This window comes from Pyrus communis, chromosome 11 (genome assembly GCF_963583255.1).
Source record: "Pyrus communis chromosome 11, drPyrComm1.1, whole genome shotgun sequence".
Taxonomy (NCBI): Eukaryota; Viridiplantae; Streptophyta; class Magnoliopsida; order Rosales; family Rosaceae; genus Pyrus; species Pyrus communis.
The window spans coordinates 732,696-754,843 of NC_084813.1; the positions used below are offsets into that span (position 1 = coordinate 732,696).

The 22,148-nt window shown below is 37.6% G+C and overlaps 2 protein-coding genes and 3 pseudogenes across 2 annotated transcripts; 4 read left to right on the top strand and 1 right to left on the bottom strand.

Annotated features, from left to right (window-relative positions):
• The first annotated feature begins 175 nt into the window (after positions 1 to 175).
• Positions 176 to 2,517, top strand: LOC137707673 (ribonucleases P/MRP protein subunit POP1-like). Its single transcript, XM_068446582.1, has 4 exons — positions 176 to 259; positions 336 to 464; positions 922 to 1,508; positions 1,840 to 2,517. The coding sequence occupies exons 1-4, from the start codon at positions 176 to 178 to the stop codon at positions 2,006 to 2,008; spliced, it is 969 nt and encodes a 322-aa protein (XP_068302683.1). The 3' UTR covers positions 2,009 to 2,517.
• A 484-nt stretch (positions 2,518 to 3,001) lies between these two features.
• Positions 3,002 to 5,243, bottom strand: LOC137707674 (disease resistance protein RPV1-like). The gene is made up of 4 exons (XM_068446583.1): positions 4,768 to 5,243; positions 3,764 to 4,306; positions 3,583 to 3,715; positions 3,002 to 3,400 (listed from the first exon to the last, which is right to left on the bottom strand). Exons 1-4 carry the CDS (start codon positions 5,241 to 5,243, stop codon positions 3,002 to 3,004), a joined length of 1,551 nt encoding a protein of 516 aa, XP_068302684.1.
• A 5,299-nt stretch (positions 5,244 to 10,542) lies between these two features.
• On the top strand, positions 10,543 to 13,251 carry LOC137707676 (beta-carotene isomerase D27, chloroplastic-like; annotated as a pseudogene).
• A 1,343-nt stretch (positions 13,252 to 14,594) lies between these two features.
• Positions 14,595 to 15,982, top strand: LOC137707677 (uncharacterized; annotated as a pseudogene).
• Positions 15,983 to 18,468: 2,486 nt separating this feature from the next.
• Positions 18,469 to 22,106, top strand: LOC137749191 (uncharacterized; annotated as a pseudogene).
• The last annotated feature ends 42 nt before the right edge of the window (positions 22,107 to 22,148 follow it).

The window sequence follows — 22,148 nt, forward strand, 5'->3', positions numbered from 1 at the left end:
CCGGAGGCAGGCATTTACTTTCTATCTTATGAATTTATTCCTATGAAATTGTATACCTTTTAATTTATTTTTCTTCAAAAGGAAAAGTGTTGCAATATGTTATTTTCTGCTACTAAATTATGATGTTACACCCTACTTCATATGCATCCAGGATTCGTTACTATCAGTGTTAGGCATGGTAATGGTGTCTCCTCCGTCAACTCGTTCTGAAAATGTTTCCCGTTCTGTTATTTCTGGTGTCATATATGATAATGCTATGGTAAGTTATCCTATTGCACTTTTCTTTGTGAATGTGGATGACTTGAGGTATTGACATGATGACCGATTTTTCGCAGCTTCATCATTTGGGAGCACCTCTTTCAAAACCAATTGCTCCTGTGAACTGTATGTGGCGGCCTTCTGGCCAACCAAATAGAGATAATAATGCAGCTGACTGTGAAGGCGATGAATTCAATGGACTAGAGGTACAAAGCACTCTTCTACTGATCGGCAGCTTTCGGTGTGGATACATGCTTCTGCTCTCACTGAAGCTTATGACACTTTGAAATTAGCTTGCCAAAAAGAGGTACCCGTTCTTTCTTTTTGTTCACACAAACATCAATACTAGTGTATAGAGGCTTGATCTTAAGATAGAATGCAACTGTTTGTAAACTGTTAATGTATTTTGTTTCTCATAAAGATATATATATATTATAGAGTTCTATGTCTTTTTTATCGGAAACATGAAAGTCGTGGCATAAATGTTCCCACTGACTCTTTGTGCAATAATTGATAACGCGATCTTCGAAGTTCGGAATTTCATGAAAGTACAATGTGACAATCTGTTTTTTTCTGACTCGCCTTAAAATTGCTTCAATGCATCAAACTTTATCATCTGTTCAATTGAGTTTGATATGTTTTTAAGTCCCTTTTATTTTCTAGGTGGGGTTACCATATTTTCCTTCAGATTTTCCCGATTGCGATGCTTATTTATGCCTCAAGGAGACCGAAGCTGCTGCCTCTAATCTTAAAGGGGAACTTCGTCCTCCAGCCATAAGACCTTTGAGGGTTCCCATTTTATCCCCATGGAATAGTATCCGAGTTGCTTTAAACGAAGAATCTAATGCAGTTGGAGATGCTGAAAGTTTTAGGCAGCAACATGGCATCAGAAACAATTCATCATCTAATTCAGACTCTGGAAATTCTGATGCTACATTAGCCGCCTGTCATGGAAATTCATTTGATGGTTTTATAGCACGGATGAGTTTTTCGCTGACAAATTTCTCGAGTGAAATTCAAGGCTGTCATTTACGTCTGTATCCTTATGTCGCTGATAAGGAGACAAGTTTCACGAAGTTTATGAGGGATGAAATCAAGTTTGGTCCAGGCCAAGATCAGTTTACTAGATTTAAGAACAGTCATAAACTATTTTTTGTTAGAGTATTACTCCATGCTTACAAGGAAGGTTTTCTTGAAGAGGGAGCTGTAATTTGTGCACCTCGACTGACGGACATATCACTGTGGACCTGGTAGTCATTTTTTCTTTGATTTCCTATAAGCTTATGGTTTATATGATATCCTATAAGCTTATGATTGTATTACAACGGTGGCGCTTGAAATTTTCTCGTCTTTTATATACTAGTAAAGGAGATAATGTGACCTATTTACATTAGGCCTCTTATTCAGAACCTGCATTAATGAAAACTTTCTGAGATTTAATGTAACCGTTGAAAATTTTAATCATGGGAGTGACTTGAAATTTTGCGGCTATTTTTGAAAGACTTTATACGTATTTCAGAGCACCATTCATGCTACAGACCAATAATTTTGAAAAATAAGCTTCATGTGTGTGTCTTGCAGGTCAGAGAGTTTCGATGGAGGACTTCAATTGCCTCAATCTGCGGTGGCTTCGTACTTCGCAGAGCAATCTTCTGGTAAGTGGGAACTCCAAATGCCAAAGGACCCTGTTCTTAGAGAAACTTATCGTTCGCCAATAGGCTTCGTCACCACTGGTTTTGTTGGAGTTTAGTTCACAGCCTCTTGCCACTTTACAACGACCATCTTTTCTTTATATTTTGCTATGCATTCATGATTTTCCAAATTATTTTTTATGCAGCAAGAAGCCAGTAGCACAAGCTTTTTGCGAGGCAGTTGTACTCGCTTGTCTCAGAGAGGAACAATGGGATTTGGTGCCAGCTAAGCGAAGACGAAAGGAAATATATGTTCTAGTCAGGAATTTGAGATCTTCAGCTTATAGACTTGCTCTTGCCACCATAGTTGTGGAGCATCAGGAAGAAGATGTCGAATTCTTGTGAGCAGCCGCAGAATATGTGGTTGGCTTGCGTAGCACCACGAAATAATATTGTTCAAAATTTACTTTTTACTAAACCAAATAGTTCTAGGAAGCTTCATGTTTTTCGTGTCTCGGCAACGTCACAATCATTTGTCACATAATACATATAACCTTTCATCTTTACAAACACTTAACCTTAGTTTGCGGTTTTTTTATTTCGAAGTAGCGTTAGTTGGCGATATTCTTGTGATCGTTGCCACTAATCTATGTAGTAAACTAAACATGGATTTGTGTAAAGAAGACCATGAACCTGTTCCCCAGTTCTCTGGAAAAATGACCTATCTGCACAATGCCCGTTACTATGAACAAAAAAAAATCTAATCAATTCGTGAAGTTCTACCATTACTCTTATCTCCTGCGAAGCTTACTAAATGCATGTCACGGAACCACGCAGGTAAGATTATATTCGGACAATGACATTACATGATAGACAATGATATAACGAATGTGAGATTAAAAACGTAAGTTCCAATGCTCAGAGTCAATGAAAAGCATGTGCATTGAAGTGCAAAACATGTTTTGGTACCATAAACAGAAAAATCTATGCCTGCAGACTTACGTGTTGATACAATACCGATTGCATCAATCTGAAAATACTGAAAGCTCGAAAGATCCAACGCTAAAGATTCCCTTTATACAAGTTCAAGAACCGAAAAATATGTCGAAGTTCTAGGGAGCAGTCAATTCACTCGCGGAAACCTTTTGATGCAAATTCTCAAGCTCGGGGCTTATTTCAATATGCTCTTCCTTCAATCTCTGACGCATCGCAGGTTCCAATTTACCAGCAGCTATGTAACGCTTCAGAATCTTGCAAAATTTCTCAGCAGCATCAGCATCCTTCTTGTCCTCAAAATACTTGAGAAATGCAATTTTGGCAGCTGGGGATGGATGCGATTCCCCATCCTTGCTTACCGAAACAGCAGCTCCCAAATGGTTATCAGCCAAATCCACCTTACGGGTGTTCAAGGCGTGAACCATGAGCATTTCCCGAGCCTCGAGGAAAGACCCTTTACCTTTAGTCTTCTTACAGGCATTTGCAAAGATCAATTCTGCTTCTTCGTGCATGCCCTAACTGAGGTACCCGCGTATAGCAACATTTGCCAAACTCGTGTCATATTTGGAGCAAATGGACTCCCATTCCTCAAACATTTGTCGTGATCATCTTGTAATGAATCAAAACTTATCCTCAGAACTTTTTGAATTTTGTCATTAGGGATCACGTCTAACTTCTGCAATGCACTTTGCCATACTTCTACACTTTTTCCAGATAGAGAAGATCCCAGAACTTGAAGAGCTAATGGAAGCCCTCCACAGTGCTGTACCACATGTCTTGAAAGCTCCTTGTAACCTTCTACTGGATGGGATTGTCTGAAGGCATGCCAACTGAAAACTTCAAGTGATTCATACTCATTCAGTTCTCAAACCACAAACTTTTCAAAAACTTCATGAGCATTTAACAAATGCTCATGTCGAGTTGCTATGATAATTTTACTCCCTGGATGAAGCCACTCTCGCATTCCAAGAATTGCATTGAGTTGATCCCGGTTGCTCACATCATCAAGAACAATAAGAACCTTTTTATGGCCTACGGCTTGTTTGATCCTGATTGTTCCTTCATCCATATTGTATACTTTCTTTGCTTTCCCCCTTTGGATATCTGAAAGAAGTTTTCTTTGCAAGCGAGCAAAACCATTGGGTTGTTCTGAAGATTCTCGTATATCTGCAAGAAAGCTGCCACCTTGAAATCTATCAAAGTTGCGGTTATAAGCGGCTTTCGCGATAGTGCCCTTGCCAATTCCACCCATCCCACAGATGACAGCTACACCAACATCATTTGATCCATCTTGTAACCACATGTTTAGGCGTCTCACACGATTATCCATTCCAACTGCAAAGTGAGCAACGTCTAAAGCTGGGGGATCCACTTTTTTTCTAATCTCTTCAACAGTATCTTGGATGAACTGCCCCTCATACCTGTAATTCATTTGAATCGAAATATAGGACGCAGAAATAAGCATGAGAACGTGTGAACCAAAATCGATAGGAACATATAAACCAAAATCGCAGTATATATAGCAGCATATAAACCAAAATCGAACAACTTCAAACTTCACTGCCATCTACAATTTTACTAAAGTTTTTTTAGCCCAAATGGTCCATGAGATATATATGCATAACTCCTTACTTTGGTCCCTGAGATTTGAAATCGATAGAATTGGTCTATGAGTTTGTCCACAATCAATCGTGATTTTTCACTAAATGACCAAAACGATTGATTGTGGACAAACTCATGGATTAATTCTATCGATTTCAAATCTCAGCGATCAAAATGAAGAGTTATGTATATTTCATGATCATTTTGGCTAAAAAAAACCTTTTACTTATTTAAAAGACGCTTTCAATTAGCGTGACAACATTATGAGAATAGAAATTACTGATCTCCTAAAACCATTCCTCCCAAAGATGCAACATCCCTAAGAGCTCTTCTCCACAGCTCCACCTTGTCCCTCTCCTCATGTCTGGCAAATGCTTCAGCAAAAGAACCACTCTGGTTCCTGACATCGGATGGATTCACATCATAGAAAACTAGTAGAACCACATGTCTACGATCAGTATTTCTACGTTCCATGATCTTCAGAAGTTCGTTCAAACACCACCTTGAGGAAGCGTAGTCCTTGGAGAAGACAATTATCGATACTTGCGACTCCTGTATCGCCTTCTCTAACTTCGACTCAATATTCTCCCCTCTCTTGATTTCATCATCATCTCTAAACGTGTGGATTCCTGCTAGCTCCAAGGCTCTATAGAGGTGATCAGTAAAACCCTTGCGCGTATCCTGGCCTCTGAAACTCAAGAAGGCATGATAGGAACACCGGTAAGAGGAGGAAGAAGAATCTCGGAACGCATCCATGTAGAGAAACTCTCTGCTTCTTGGTTCTTGCAATGAATGAATGCAGGGCAAGCATATGCAAGGCCTAGGACAATTGTATGTGGTTTCTGAGAGGGACAAGTAGGACAAGACATATTCAACCCTCGCGATCTCTACAAGAATCTGAATGGGCGTCTGTCTTAATATTTGATAAAGACAAGGAGTTTGCGAGGGAATTTTAAAAATATAAAAAAGAAAAGTCACATCTAGTTAAGAGGAGATAAACCTTACCCCTGGTAAATCACGAAAAACAAAATATGGAAGTTGGAGAGGTGATAGTTCGAAACGGACAGGGAGGAGATATGCATGGTGGATATGGGGAATAGAAAAGGTTTTTCTTTAATGCTTTGTATTTAAAAAAATAATAAATGACGATAAAAGCTCTTACAATTCATCAAAACCCAAATCCATAACAATCCTCAAAATGTAAAAGTCATTTTAAAGATAAATAAATAAATAAAATAAAGTCACCTAGCCCGCGTAACCTTTGCCTAAGTGCTCTACCTAACATTTTCAACACCTGAAAATGAATCGTAGTGTTGACTGGTTACTTAAGCCACTTTTTAGAACATAGAAAAAAATGTTTGATCTTGGCATAAACTAAAATTTGTGGGGTTTAAAATCAAACTCAAGTAAGCACAAAATTATTAGCACTATTCTAAAAAATTGAGTCCTTAGACATTTGAAAATTGAGAAAGTGCGCTTAGACCCGATTAGGCGTCTTCCTAGCCTGCCTAACCCACAAAGGCACTCACTTAGCCCATCTAAACCTGCTAAGGCACCCATTTAGGTCGCAACTTTCACTTAAACAGAAAATCAATAACTTTCTTTTTGCATTCTATTTTGTTAGTAAAATATAAGAAATTTGTTGGATACTTGGATGAAGACTCGTTATATGTTTGTTCCCCATGTTTTCAAAGTTGAACCATCTTTTGGTGTTCTTTAAGTATAAATAGGCACTTATTTATATAATATATATAATAAATTTACTTAAATCTGCTTAGTCTGTCTAGGCCCCCGCCTAGCTGCCTAAGCGTTAGGCCCCAACCCGCATTCTGACTAGCACCTAACGTCTTTTAGAACCTTCATTATTAGAGCATAGCCTTGAACATTAAAAGTATCTCCCATTGAACGAGAAATTAAGTCGTTAAGGCTCTTCCACTCAGATTTGAAGTTAAATGATTACATTTTAAATTAACGTACAATTAAAGCAGATTATTTATACAAACATAAGTCTAGTTAAGAGCATCTCTAAAGGAAATGTCAAAATCCTAGGTGGAATGCCACTGTGCATATTTGACATTCAAAAGTTTCTCCAACCTAGGAATGACAATTCTAACCGTTAAACCCGGTAACCGTGGATAATCGTCCGAATGAATTGGTTTGGATATGAAAATTTGGGTATATTTTGGGTATGGGGAAAAACCATAAATATTATTCGGTTATGGTTTTGAATATGGTTATAGGGGTTCCCAATCCATATCCGTACCTAAATCCAAACCGAATAATATATAATAGAATTATTTAATATTAAAGTATTATATAATATATGTGTGTATATATATGTATATTCATTATTCACTGAATCTTACATTGAGAATACAAAAATTACATTGTGTGAGTTGCATTTTGTGGCAAAGTTCAAAAGTTTTGATATGAATCAAAATCTATGAGAATTCAATGGTACTTATGGGAGATATCAAAGATTAACCAACATTATCAATGTTTAGCTTTAATTTTTATGCTCTACAAGGTCTATTAATTAAATCATTTTATGTCACATCCCGGTCTGGGACGGATCACTTCCCGGGCTCGCTCCACCATCGTAGCACGATATTGTCCGCTTTGGGCTTACCATTCCCTCACGGTTTTGTTTTTGGGAACTCACGGGCAACTTCCCAGTGGATCATCCATCATGGGATTGCTCTAACCCCCTTCTCGCTTAACTTCAGAGTTCCTACGGAACCCGAAGCTAGTGAGCTCCCAAAAGGTCTCGTGCTAGGTAGGGATGAGAATATACATATATGGATCACTCCCCTGGGCGATGTGAGATGTCACATTTTATACATCAAATATTTTGATGACGAAATTAATATTTACTAAATTATCATGCATCAATTGGGCAAATATATTTTTTGTATTGATGAAGATGGATATAACCGTTAATCGATGGGGAATCCGTTATTTAGTGGGCATGGTCATGAATAATACCCGATGATTAATTTTCGTGGTTATGGGGATGGATATAGCATTTCCATCCCCAAACCGATCCATTGTCATCCCTCCTCCAACCGAAGTGTTATTTGATGCCTGGATTTGAAGGCCTTGTGATTTGGAGTCAATTTTATTTTTAATTCATTTTAATGGTGGATCCCTTATTCTATTAACTTTTCAACCAATAAAAATTTTGTTTTAACATTTTTATCAATAATTATAACCATTAAAACTCTATTTAAATAATAAAATACAATTTAACAATTCGGTTGGAGAAGTACAAAATTTGACGTAAGACTTCAAATTATCACATCAGTCATCAATTATAATTTGACTCTTATAATTTGACATCTCCTTTGGAGATGGTCTAAGTTTGCTAGAATGATATAATTTTTTTATTTACACCCAAGTTTAAGGCTTTCAACCACGAGCTGGTGGTTCAGTGGTAAATAACGGACTACGAAGCTTCCTTAAAACTAAAAATTGGAGGTCTCGAGTTAGAAACCTGTTGCTGGTCTGGAAGTCAGACTTGTGGACAGGGAAGGCTGAAATGACTCTGTGAGTCTTTTCGGCTACCGAAGAGGTGGATAACCGTAGCTTGCCACCAGTTGTCCCTTTTATTTATTTATTTATTTTAAGTTTAAGGCTTTCGTCCCATAATTTAGACTTTTTTTTTTGTCAGACATGCCATAATTAGTATAAATTATGTTGTTTTCGTAGGAAGAGGATTCTCTTCGGATCCACTTTGTAGCAGTTCATCATATATCGTGCGGCCAATTTTCGTCAGTTACTATTTGTGTTTAATTTTAAATAACAAAAAGTCGAATAATTTCTGACTGCACGATGTTAAGATGTGCCCTAGGATCCCACCGTTTTCGTATTGTAATTTTTTTTTCTTATTTTAATGAGCTATTCACAATTTGGGGCAGAAGTTTCAGGAGGGAGGATTTTGAACTCGGTTATTTTGCAGCAGGGTCAGACAAAAACAAGTTGAGAAGGAGAAAGGGATAGAGACAGAGACAGCGAGCGAAATAAAAAATGGGGTCGAGAGCGAGAGCAGTCGGAGCATTACCAAACCTTATTTGGGCCCCTCCGGAAAGAAGCCCACGGAAGCCCACAAACCAACAGGAAAGAAGCCCATTCTAAGCCCACAACCCAACAGTCACTTCGGTCACTCAGACGCGCCTTCGGTCACTCCTTGATTAATTTTGATTAATCCCTACATGATTTCACTTTTACACAGAAAATGGATTCACAATTTCACAGTGAATGGTGTGGACTACGAAGGAAGCTTGCTTTGTGTTGGCAATATGTTAATGTATTGGGCTCCCACCGAATTCTCTGATGTCACTCCTCATAGGTATTTGCTCTCTACTTTCTTTCCCTTTTTTCTTTCATTATACATGAAAACTTTGCGATATCATCGATAGTGTGTCGAAATAATTATCTCAACACAATGTACCGCCATTATTTCGATGCAATTTCGGTTTTAGACAGTAATGGTTAAGATAAGGGAATGATGTGGCCCAAGATTGCTCTTAATTTTGTGTTTTCCTGTGGAAATTGTACCGAATAACAAATTGGCATAAGACATTGGGTTGCCTACTTGCCTTTGTGGTACATATTATGTTACCGAATAACAAATGAGCCCGACTGTTGTAACTTTGTTCTTGCCCGAAAGCACTTTGGAGGGCGGTGAGTCATTAGCTTTTTACTTGTAATGCCACTAGAAAGTGTTCTTTGGCTGATAGTAGGTTAGTCTTCATCACTTGTCACTTCAGTGGCAAGCATGTGGCTTGCATTTTGGCTGAGAAGGCCTCAATTTGCTTCTAGGCTTTGGGCAAGTCTCCTTTTATTAAGTATTCTTGGGCTTTTCTTCATCCAAGTCCAATGTTCAAATATTAACCCAAACACATATTATGTTATCGATATGTATGTAAATATATTTAGTAATTGAGTTGAGCAGTGAGCTAGCAGTTTTATCTGAATTTCATCTACATTGTTGTTGTGATGCAGCTTATCAATCTTCCAACTTGTGCGGCCTATACCTGTTAAATTTCAAACTTCGGTTTTAGGTTGGCCTTAGTCAATTACTTGAGGTAGACACATAGGTGGAATTCAGAAGAACAAATTTCCTTTCTTAAGAAGCAGCAAGTCAATACGTGACCAGTTCCTTTGTACAAAACATGGGCAGAAGCTTATAATACCTCTAACATTCTAGCACTAATAATCTAACATTCTCCCGATAACCCAAAGCAAACCAAAAAGGTCTTGGATCTTTAAGTAACCGAACCGAAAACCTTTTTATAACTATAGGCTAGAGGGAATAGTGTTCTTCACATAGCATGTGACTTAGATGGCACTTATGAAAATCCCATGCGAGGCCGACCGAGAGTAAGAATATAAATATACATCTTTGTATTGTTAACTTGTAGTATTGTGATCGTGTTTCATCTTTTGCATCCAAATCTGAAACAGTAATGACCTACTAGTACATGTCATTCTGATGGGAAAATTTAATGTCGACTAAATTGATATGTACAACCTTGGCTTCAATCATGGGGTTCTTTTAATTTTCTTTCCAAACCGATTTTCTTTTCCTCATCTCCCTTGCTATTTCTGGCCGTCCTCACTGGATGACAAGCTTGACTTAAACTGCTATTTATATGGCTCATAAATTGATTCTACTAAAAACAATGTAGAAAATTGTAAGAAATTCTGGTGCGCAGAATGATAAATGTAGAATGCCTCAAAAGTTTTTGGCTCTTACAGATTTTGTTGATTTCTGTGATGAGTTTTGGGCAATGAAAATTAGAAGATGAAGGGGGTATCACTTTTTCATTAATTTTTGGGTCTCTTTACAAGGTTAAGAAAAAGCAGATGTAATTCCTTTTTTCTTTTCATGTTTGTTGGTATCTGTTACATCTTGTCAGAATACTGGAAACAATAAGTTACTCTGTTTATAAATTACTTCTTGTTATTTCTGTAGTGATATTAGTTGATAATTTATTTTAGAGATTTTGATTCTCGTCTGTGGGAGAAACATTGAACCCGTAGATCCTGAACTATGACGCTACATTCGTTTTACAGGAATGAAGTTAGAAGCCAGTATTCTTCATCCGTATGTCTATTTTATTTCTGTTTTTTTGCACATTATTCTTTTGTGGTCGCTTAATGTTCTGATTGATATGACAAATGAATACGTAATGTTCTTTTGTAAGAAAATTTGATGATGCCACATTACTAAAATCTCCTTTCCTATAGTTATATATAGGAGTCTAACAAAGCATTCTCCAGCCTTGATGTTTTCTTGTAGGCACAGATTTGGGTTACCATTTAGATTCAAATAGATTGCAGTAACTTCTTCTAGTGTAATTAGGAATGTTATTGGGAATTGGTTTACCAATTACACTACTCCAAACTTGATTCGGTTTCACCTACAAATTCTTGGTCACGAGCTGTACACACGAAGGTAAGCTATTCTAGGTTTTGGTCGATATTCGGATTATCTCCAATTTCAAAATTTAGGGAATTGATTTGTTTCCGTATTGGATGTTTAAGATTTGCCTTCATGATGGTCATTTGAGGCTGTGCGAACTAGAATTGCTGTTGGCAGGCACGAGTTTGGAAAGAACTCTAATGCAAATTTAGCTCTCTTTCCAAATTTAAGAGCAGTAATTGGTGTATCTATACCCTTTTTCGTTGTCAATCATGCAAAATTGTCTTTGGAATTAAGTTGATTTACTGTTTTAGTGTCTCTTGGTGGCCTTTTTTTTTTTTTTTTGCTTTTGTTGGTGGTTGTTTGAAAGTAGATTTTGAGTGGTGGAGGAGAACCCTTTGAGATTAGGATATTATTTGATTAGATTTCGTTCATAATGAGCGGAAGTAACTAAAATTTCTGAGTTTGTCTAATCTATATTTTATTTGTTTCTATCTTTTTCTGAGTTTGTCTGCTAAGGCTGTTATGATTTTTGGCTTTTTCTTTATTTCATAAAACTAAAAACTGATTTTGTTTGCCGACGATTTGTTATGATGTATTGCTATAACACGGAGAAAATGGCACTGATTCTATTATTGTGTGTAGATCAGTTTGTAATCTCTAATCTTAAAATATTATTTTTGTGGTTGCGAGAACGAAGAAGAAGGCACTCAAATTACTTTTGTTCCAGTCCTTTTCAACAATTATATTAGAGGAGACCAGACTAAACATGATAATACGATCAAACTACAAAAATAACTATGAAAGAATATTAGAGGAGACCAGGAGGGAGAGTGGCTAATAAAATTCTTGATTCCTTACCAGCAAATCACAAACTGAACCATATATTGACGTAATGTGAAGTAACTTGTTCAGAAAAACTTATCAACCTGTGTCGAATTGTGATCTGTTTGTAAGGAGGCCGGCAATACTACGTATGAAGAAAATTTTTAGTTTTGACATTGTCATTGTCACATGTAGTTATTAATCCATGTGCTACATTAGTGACCAACGCTGCTTAACTCCTAACATGCAAATAAAAAATTGAAACTTATAGTGACGTGAAATAACTTGTATAAAAAACAAAAACAATTATGTAAAAATGTCAAACTGTGACTTGTCTATAAGGAGGGAATACTATACAAATTGAGGATATTTTGATGTCGATGCTAACGCTGTCACCTATAGTTATTAATCACGTGTTGAACTATGGGTGATTCGCATTGTTGATATGTCAATTGCGATTCGCCCACCCAAAAATTATTCTCTTAGATGTAAGGAGCCATGTGTGTTTGTTAATTGGGTAGATGATGCCCATAAGTGAGTGTTATGTATGTGCTTTGTGCTCAATTGGCAGGTAAGAATATTGAGATCCTTGTTTCCACCGTTGCTGCTAGACCTTTATCGGTTATTGATACTACCTTTACAAGGTGGAAAAGTAGCTGCCATGGCCCATCATGGTTGCAAGGGTAACTGCAATTACTTGTCAATGGCTCATGGGTTCTTACACAGTAAATTTTGTCGACTTACCAGACGGGACCTCATGGAGTAGTGGGGCGAGCGAGTTCAGTTCGCCGTTCTTCATTTACATTTTCATTTTTAAGGTCAGGTTCATGGTCGCGATAAACATAATGAATGGGAGGGTTCACCATTGATGCAGGTGTTTGTAGAGAAATGCAAGTACTTAGAAGAAAGCAAATGCGTCGGTATATGTCTGAATACTTGTAAGCTTCCCACTCAGGTCAGTAACTCTTTTGAGTAACACTCGACTGTCGGGATAGACATTAACAGCCTGTTCAGGACCGTTTCTACGAAAAATTCGTGTTCATAGAAACTGTTTTGAGTAACATGAATGTAAGACAATAGATTCTTAAATGTTCACCTAGAGGTGTAGGTGTTTTTATCCTAAAACATGTTTAGGCTGCTTCTCCATAAAACACTAAAGCTGCCTTTGTAACCTCTCTAAAAGCGATTTTCTTTATATTTTTATGTTATCTGGAAGTGCTTTTGTTTTGGCTATCCGGAACAAGACGAAAATAATAATAACTCCATGAAAACTGTTTGCTCCAGGCTTTCTTCAAAATATTACATGGGCGTTGCTTTAGCGATGGAGCCAATTCGTCGATCATAGCTGTCAGGTCAAGACCTCTACAGCTCTACTCATTTCCACATATTGATTGTCCAACAATTGACTCTCTCAATTGAACTCGAATACGGCAGTTTAAATTCGGGGTTCTCCCTCCGCTTCCTGAAGCTGATGCCACTCCACAAGGAACCATGTCTGGAGATCTGCCCTAATGCCTTTCGACCGAGAGAAATGGCCAAAAAACATTAACGTAGAGAAATGTTCGAAGGCATGAAAGACTGCAGCATTGGTTTGCTACTGGAGATATCGTAATACTAGATATGAATGGATCAGTTATACGGACTGAATTATAAACTTTGGGCACACATCGAGTACCGTTTGATCTGCAACAAGCATGAAAAAGAAAAGAGGCATGACTAATCTTACACGGAGTTTAATCGAAGCCATTTTATTTGAAATCAAGATTTTGGCAAACAAAAGAAGCAGAGGATTGCTGCAAATCATATACAAGAATTAAAAGGCGGAGGCATACATGGTATTATACGGAGAAAAACCAAACCACAGTAAACCGAAAAAAATTGGACCGATTAAAAACCGAACCAAACTAAACTGGATGAGATATAAATTGATTATTTTTTTGTTTGTTTATATTAGGTACTTATTTTTCAAGCCCAATTTTAAGTTAACTATTAACTTAATTTCAATCCAAGGTTAGGTAGACCCAACTTTAGGTCCAAATATGTTGAAGGTCTTTTTTCATTCTCTCTTCAATCTCTTCAATGGGACAAACCCGTAGTTTAAGAAGAAAAATGTGAGGTAATGCAATGTCGATATTTGATATTTTAAGGATGATCATAAACATACACAAGAGCACAACCATCCCAAAATAAATGCCCCATCAAAACCTTGTCACCCAATGAAAAAAATGCTGAAAAAGAGTACATTAGGGCCTAGTTGGTTTTCATGTTTGTAGGCCCTTGTCACCCAATGACGATGTGAGGGTGATGGTTGCGGTGTGTGTTTCCAGAGAAGAGAGGGAGAGTTGTAGAGAGAGAATGCACGGGAGCGAGGGGGAATAGATACAGAGATAGAGAGATTGAGAAAGAGCGTTTGATAATTTTAGAAGAAAAAGGGCGGACTCGCGGGTCCAACAAGGGAAGAAAGGGAAAAGGGGGCCGGGTAGGGGAGACCAAAAAGGAATGAGGGTCCCACGGGCACAAACCTTAAAACTCAAAAATAATTTTTTAAATAAAAACTCAAAATTATTTTTTAAATCAAGGGTGGGATGTAACATTCATACTCATTGTAAAACTAACTATGTTACAACATTTTATTAAATGTGAACGTACACACTTACGTATATAAACGTGTATTTTACTGTATGATTGACAAGTGTATTATACGTGTATTATGAGCAAATTCACCTAAGTAGTAGTTTATTATAAAGTAGGACTATCGAGGTTAACGTCTGGAATTTGGTCTTGAGTGTTCTGTTAAAATGAGTATTGTATTATTGTTTTTATTAAATTTGTCATTTTCGTTTTATTCATTGTAGATGGCTTGATGGGATGAGATTATGTCCCTTCCTGTGCGGAGTCCACCTGCACTGGAATTTTCTTCTTCTGATCTTGTGTGGTCAAAGGTGGAAGGTTGGCGGGACAAGAGAGATAGAGTTGCTCTAATTCCGTTCCGTAGAGTTGACGATTTTCTGAGGGGTGAATCCTCTAATAAAGAATGTCCAACAAGATTTCATGTTGAAGCGAGGCGACGACGGCAGCCAAAGACGCCTTACAAACCAAAGGTTGATGGTATTCTTGAGTATATTCTGTAAGTTCCAACTTTTACCCTTGTCCATTTTAGCCAGCATTCCTGTATCCTATCAGCTTAAACTATTTTTTTCAAATGTGCAGATATTGGTGTTCCTTTGGTCCTGATGACCATAGGAACGGTGGGCTTGTACGACCGAGCAGAATCAACGTCTCAAAGAAGAAAAATGTTGGTTGACCGAATACCAAGAGAGGTTGTACCTGCCACTTTATTGTGAAACAATTAATTGCTGAAACCTCAGTGGCGCTTATCATTTATAATCAGGATAAGCATGTAGATTGGAAAAGAGCGCCATGCCATGGTCCACAAGATAAGATGTGCTATGTTTGCCCCTTGTATATCTGAGGTTCTGCTTCTTCGTGTGCAATCTTTGTTATATGTGGGGGTCTCTATGGGGAGTATAATGCAGTGACACAATGAATCTGTAGAGAAACAGGGTGGTCCATCTAATCGTGATGACCTTTTAACCCATAGGTATGTTCGGAGGCAGGAGGGGGTCATTCGACGTTCTATATATGAATTAGATGCCGATGATGCGGTTAGCATTAGCATGTGGGTAGAAAACCATCAGAGTCATGTTTTCTTCTATGAGGATTTCTCTGATGTGGACCCCTTCACTTTGACATTCAAATAGAGTGGCAGTTGCAACAGATGATTCGCTTTGGCAATCGCAGTGTTATAGCTTCTGATTCAAGGTTCGGAACAACCAAATTGAAGGCCCGTTTAGTTTGTTCAACCTTTTATTATCAAATACAATTGTTAATAATAATAATGGGAAACTGAATTAGTTCTTGTTGCAACGTTATTTAGTACCCGTTCATAGTCTCTTTGTATTTGGATGGTTGCTCCAAAGTTTGAAAGTTCCAATGCCCATAAATGGATGAGAGCTTTTTACAATAGTTCAAACGAAAGATCCTGCATGGAATTTAGTTGGTTTCATAGTGGATGATCCTCTAGCTGATGTGCTCACCATCAGGTTGGTTGCTCAGTCCTTTTCCAGTCTTCAGAATGACAATTTTATTCACTAATGTTCTTTTTCATTATACTCAGGGATTGTATTTCAGTCCTGAAGCTGATGCCACTCCTCAAGGAACCATGTCTGGAGATCTGCCCTAACGCCGTTCGACCGAGAGAAATGGCCAAAATACATTAACGTAGAGAAATGTCCGAAGGCATGAAAGACTGCAGCATTGGTTTGCTACTGGAGATATTGTAAAACTAGATATGAATGGATCAGTTACAGGGAATGAATTATAAACTTTTGGGCATACATCGAGTACCGTTTGATCTGCAACAAGCATGAAAAAGAGAAAAGGCATGACTAATCTTAACACGGAGTTTAATCGAAGCCATTTTATTTGAAATCAAGATTTTGGCAAACAAAAAAGGCAGAGGATTGCTGCACAGAAGTAAAAGCCGGGGCCCATGCATGGTATTATAGTGAGAAAAACCGGACATCGGAAAACCGAAAAAAATCGGATAAATACCGAACTGAAATCGAAAAAATCGTATTGATTAAAACCGAAATCGAAAAAATCGTATTGATTAAAACCGAACCAAACTAAACTGGATAAGATATAACTTGATTATTTTTTATTTATTTATATTGGATATTTATTTTTCAAGCCCAATTATAAGTCAACTATTAGTCTAATTTCAATCCAAGATTAGGTAGACCGTAGACCCAACTTTAGGTCCAAAATATGTTGAAGGCCTTATTCTCTAGATATTCTTTTTCATTTTCTCTCCAATCTCTCCAACAGGACAAACCCGTAGTCTAAGGAGAAAAATGTGAGGTAAAGCAATGTCAATACTTGACATCTTAAGGATGATCATAAGCATACACAAGGATTCGACCAACCCAGAGTAGATGCCTCATCAAAACCTCCTTAGGTTAGCAAAAACCCAATGAAAAAAATGCAGAATAAAAGTACATTAGGGCGTAGTTGGTTTTCATGTTTCTAGCCCCAACTTGAGGAAACTTCAAGTTCTAGGGTTTTGTAATCCCATTTCCAAATTCTTATTAATTTCACACACATCATTCATATCAAGCAATTTGAACATAGTCGAATCATAAAGAATAGGTTTTAAGGTTACTTGGCTGGCGTGACAAAACTCCGGTTTCAAATGATCTTTTCCAAATCCGGATTTCAATCTTTAATACACTGCATTTCAATAAACATAAACACAAGAGGAGAAATTGAATCAATTAACAACTAGATCACTTCAATAAAAAGTAATGGTTTAATTGAAATAAGAATGATATGAAACTAATACTTTCCCTTAATTGCAGATGACGAAACTCCAAGATAATTCTTCTTTAGAACTTCAAATGAAGCATCGAAAGCTATTTGTGCTAATACCTTGTTCAAAAACTAACTATTTACAACATTATATTCCTTTTATTAAATGTGAAAACTGCACACTTACCTATATGAACATGTATTTTACCGTATGATTGACAAGTGTATACAAATCAATTTTTTCTAAATACATATATAAGTGTATTATACATGTATTATAAGCGGATTTAGTAAAAAAGAAAAAGTGTGTAGGACAGTTGGCCTGTTTTGCAAATACTGCAAAGTTGGATAAAATAACAAGAAGTAGAAAAATGAAAAACATACAACGAAAGGGTTTATTGGGGGTTCAGTCCTCTTCCCTCCCTCTCCATTTCCAATCTCCGCAGACAGCACAACCTCTTTCTCCCTGCTGCCCTTCTCTTACCAGGTAACCTTAACCCTACCTTCTACCCCTTATAATAAATATACGTATACATATTTCGATATAGCTCAGTTTGTGTCTCTGAAGCTAGCGACTTCACTTATCTGAAATCTTGAGGAAGTTCACTTTTTTCCCCCCTTTAATTTGTGTTTTTCGACTGTTAATTTCTGAGAATTTATGAAAACAGACGAAATCAGTTAAATTGTTAGCTAAAGTTTTGAACTTGTTGTTGGGAAGGAAATGTATTGCATGAATTAAATTGTTTCTGCTTTTTTGTTTGTTTGTTTTCTTGTTATCAAATATGAAGTTTTTGACTTTCTTTGGTACTTTTTAGAGTGAAAAAGACCTCCGTTACTGTTATTATTGTGCAACTTTACGAAGCCAGCTGCAAAATCCGCCATTTTTGTTCATTTTTTCGATTGGAAAAACCTTTTATTCAACTAATAGTTAAGGGTTAGGTGTGACTATTGTGAATTTGTTTAAAATTCAAACTAGGACAGTGATTTTTTTGAATTTAGATATGAAACTGACGGTGATAAGCACTTAAGCACTAAACCACTTCATATGAAAATGACGGTAATAAGCACTTAGGCAATTTGATATGAAAATGACGGTATAAGCACTTAAGCACATGTTCAAGTTGGGAAGGTCTATTCAACATGACTTGTGCATAGGATTTGAACAGAAAATTTGTAGAAGTTTGAACATGTCGTCTTACTTCAGTTTAGCTGATTTAGAAGACAAGGCATAAGTAGTAGTTTATTATAAAGTAGGACTATCGAGGTTAATGTCTGGATTTTGGTCTTGAGTGTTCTGTCAAAATGGCAATTGTTTTATTCTTTTTATTAAATTTGTCATTTCCGTTTTATTCATTGTAGATGGCTAGATGGGATGAGATTATGTCCCTTCCTGTGCAGAGTCCACCTGCACTGGAGTTTTCTTCTTCTGATCTTGTGTGGTCAAAGGTGGAAGGTTGGTGGGACAAGAAAGATAGAGTTGCTCTAATTCCGTTTCCTAGAGTCCACGATTTTCTGAGGGGTGAATCCTCTAATAAAGAATGTCCAACAAGATTTCATGTTGAAGCGAGCCGACGGTGGCATTCTTGTAAGTTCCATCCTACATACCAAAGGTTGATGGTATTCTTGAGTATATTCTGTAAGTTCCAGTTTTTACCCTTGTCCATTTTAGCCAGTATTCCTGTATCCTATCAGCTTAACCTATCTTTGTTTTTTTTTTTTTTTCAAATGTGTAGATATTGGTGTTCCTTTGGTCCTGATGACCAGAGGAAGGGTGGGCTTGTATGACCCTGCAGGATTAATATCTCAAAGAAGAAAAATGCTGGTCGACTGAAAACCAAGAGAGGTTGTACCTGCCACTTTATTGTGAAACGATTAATTGCTGAACCCTCAGTGGCGCTTATCATATATAATCAGGATTAGCATGTAGATAGGAAAGGAGCGCCATGCCATGGTCCACAAGATAAGATGGCCGCTGGAACACGTGTTATGTTTGCCCCTTGTATCTCTGAGGGTCTGCTTCTTCGTGTGCAGTCTTTGTTATATGTGGGGGTCTCTGTGGAAAGTATAATGCAGAGACACAATGAATCAGTAGAGAAACAAGGTGGTCCATCTAATTGCAATGACCTTTTAACCCATAGTTATGTTCGGAGGCAGGAGAGGGTCATTCGACGTTCTATATATGAATTGGATGCTGATGTTGCAGTTAGCATTAACATGTGGGTAGAAAACCATCAGAGTCATGTTTTCTTCTATGAGGATTTCTCTGATGTGGACCCTTTAACTTTGGGCATTCAAACAGAGTGGCAGTTGCAACAGATGATTCGCTTTGGCAATCACAGCCTTATAGCTTCTGATTCAAGGTTCGGAACAACCAAATTGAAGGTCCGTTTAGTTTGTTCACCCTTTTATTATCAACTACAATTGTTAATAGTAATAATGAGAAACAGAATTAGTTCTTGTTGCAACGTTATTTATTTGGGAGTTTTAACGAAAACCCCACGGTACTGTTCACTTTAATGAAAAACCACATTTTTACACTAAAAAATCAAACCCGGTACTATTCACATTACCCTTTATTTTGTCCTTATCGTTAAAACTCAAAGTTTTCAAGCCATTTTCATTAGTTTTCCTTATTTAGTATCCCATTCATAGTTTCCTTGTATTTAATGAAGACAACAAGGTCATTCCGGTAGCGTGGATAGTTGCTCCGAAGTTTGAAAGTTCCAATGCCCATAAATGGATGAGAGCTTTTTACAATAGAGATCAAACGAAAGATCCTGCATGGAATTTAGCTGGTTTCATAGTGGATGATCCTCTAGCTGATGTGCTCACCATCAGGTTGGTTGCTCAGTCCTCGTCCAGTCTTCATACTGACAATTTTATTCACTGAAGTTCTTTTTCATTATACTCAGTGATGTATTTCAGTGTTCAGTGATGATAAGCTTTTGGCGGGTTCGTCATGCATGGCATAAAAACTTAGTAAAGAAATGTGTGGACAATGAGATGCGAGCTACAACATCAAGGAGGCTTCATCAGGCAGTGGATAACATCTGTCAACAACGAGGAAGCAAGCGTTTGTTTGAGGACTTTATAGAAGATTTTTTTGATGAATCAGATTTTATGGATTACTTTAAGGCAACCTGGTATCCTAGAATTGGTTAGTCACTATCATATTCAGTAGGGGTATATTTTGCCTTATGAGACGACGTAACAAGTGTATCGTTTAATTCATTCACCCTCTTCTCTTTAAATAGGAACCTTTTTTTTCTTTTGCTTTTATCTTGAATAACACGTGCAAGAAAAATGTCTCTCGACTCAGGGATGTGGATTTCTGCACTACAAAATATTCCTCTTGCTAGCCAGGAAACTGTTGTGCCTTGGTTGATTATCTTCACCAACATACAAACCCACAGTTGAATAGTTTAAAATACAAGAAATAAAGACACCGAGAAATTTATGAGGTTCGGCAAAAATCTGCCTACGTCCTCGGAGAGATATTGCTCTTCACTATGAGAAAAACAGTACAAGTTACACATGAGTTAAATCGACATAACCCAATCTCATATCCCTTGTACACCCACTCACAAAATTTTCCCAAGAGCCTCACTCTACCCCAAGAGTTCTTTCACAAGAAATCTTTCACTCTAGCTCTCTTGATTTCTCTCACCCTTGCCCTTGCTCTCTGCAAAAAAGAACTCTTTCTTCTCCTTTTTTTCTGCAAAGGCAAATGAGCTCTCTGCTCTCTCTTTTTTCTCTTGCTCTCTACTACTCTCCTTTTTAAACCAAAATGAGCCCTCACGGGTGTTTAAGACACCAAAACTTTTTCCTTTTACTTTTCCCTTTTTTCCTCCTTGCTTTTCCTTTTTTTTCTCCTTACTTTTCCCTTTTTTTCCTCCTTGAAACAAGGAAAGATGTTTTCTTTCTTTCTTTAGCCGAAAGGCATTTTGGAGGATAGTCCACTTGGCCACAAACTCCAACAGAAACCTCTGCGGCAATGGAGTTCTACCACAAACAACTAAAGCTTAGGCTATTGAACGAGAAGAAACCTAGCGTGTACAAACGAGCTGATTGGTTGATTGATAAGCTGGGTACAAAAGTGCATTCCTACTTCTGGCTTGATGAATATTCCGAGAAGGATGATTTTGCATGATATTGGAAAGATGAGTGGGCGAGTGGTTTAACATCTTGGCGTAAAGCTTTGAAGATTCCTGACTGCAATATTGTCATAGAAGGTACACGTGCAAAAGTTATTGAGGAGCTCGACCAAGAGAATGCTTATGTTGTTTGGAACCTTGGTTCGCAGTTCGGTATTTGCAACTGCCGTTGGGCAGAAATGGGCAACCTGTGTGAACATATACTCAAAGTTATTAATGTCTGCCGGAAAGGGTTGTCTACGCCATCTATCAGCCTATTGCAGTACCACAAGGCCTTGCTTGATATGCTACACTGCCCACCTCATGATTCTTTGATTCATGATCAGGCTGTTTCTTTAGCAGTGGACTAATTAATATGGAAAGCAAAGATACCACAATGGATGTGGCGTCTTTTGCCAATCGAAATCAAGAAGTGGTAAATAAGGATCCAATAAATGAGGAAGTATTATCTCTACGTAAGAATAACTGTGGGGATGGAGCTGAGAGAACCAAGGGTAAAGTGGCTACTGAACCAAGTAATTTGGTAGCACGTGGAAATGACCTATGTAATGAGAGTTATGGAGAAGAAATTACTGGCGATGAGATGGATGTCGACCCGTCATCCATCTGCATTTCCCCACCCGGGTTGCATTCTGTTGACGAGGTTGTGTCTAGCAGTGTCTTCTCTGAAAGCAGACAGAGGTCATTGTTTAACAGAGAGATTGAAGACCTGTCTTCTGCAGATGATGCTCGCACTAATCCAACCGGATTTAAGGATGACATCTTAAATAGAAATAGCCAAGAAAATACGATGGATGAGGACATGAATATCCCTTCCTCTAACAATGGAGTTTGTGGAGTAATGCATAGCTGGCCTCCTTTTACCTTTCTCTTCCTTAGTAACAG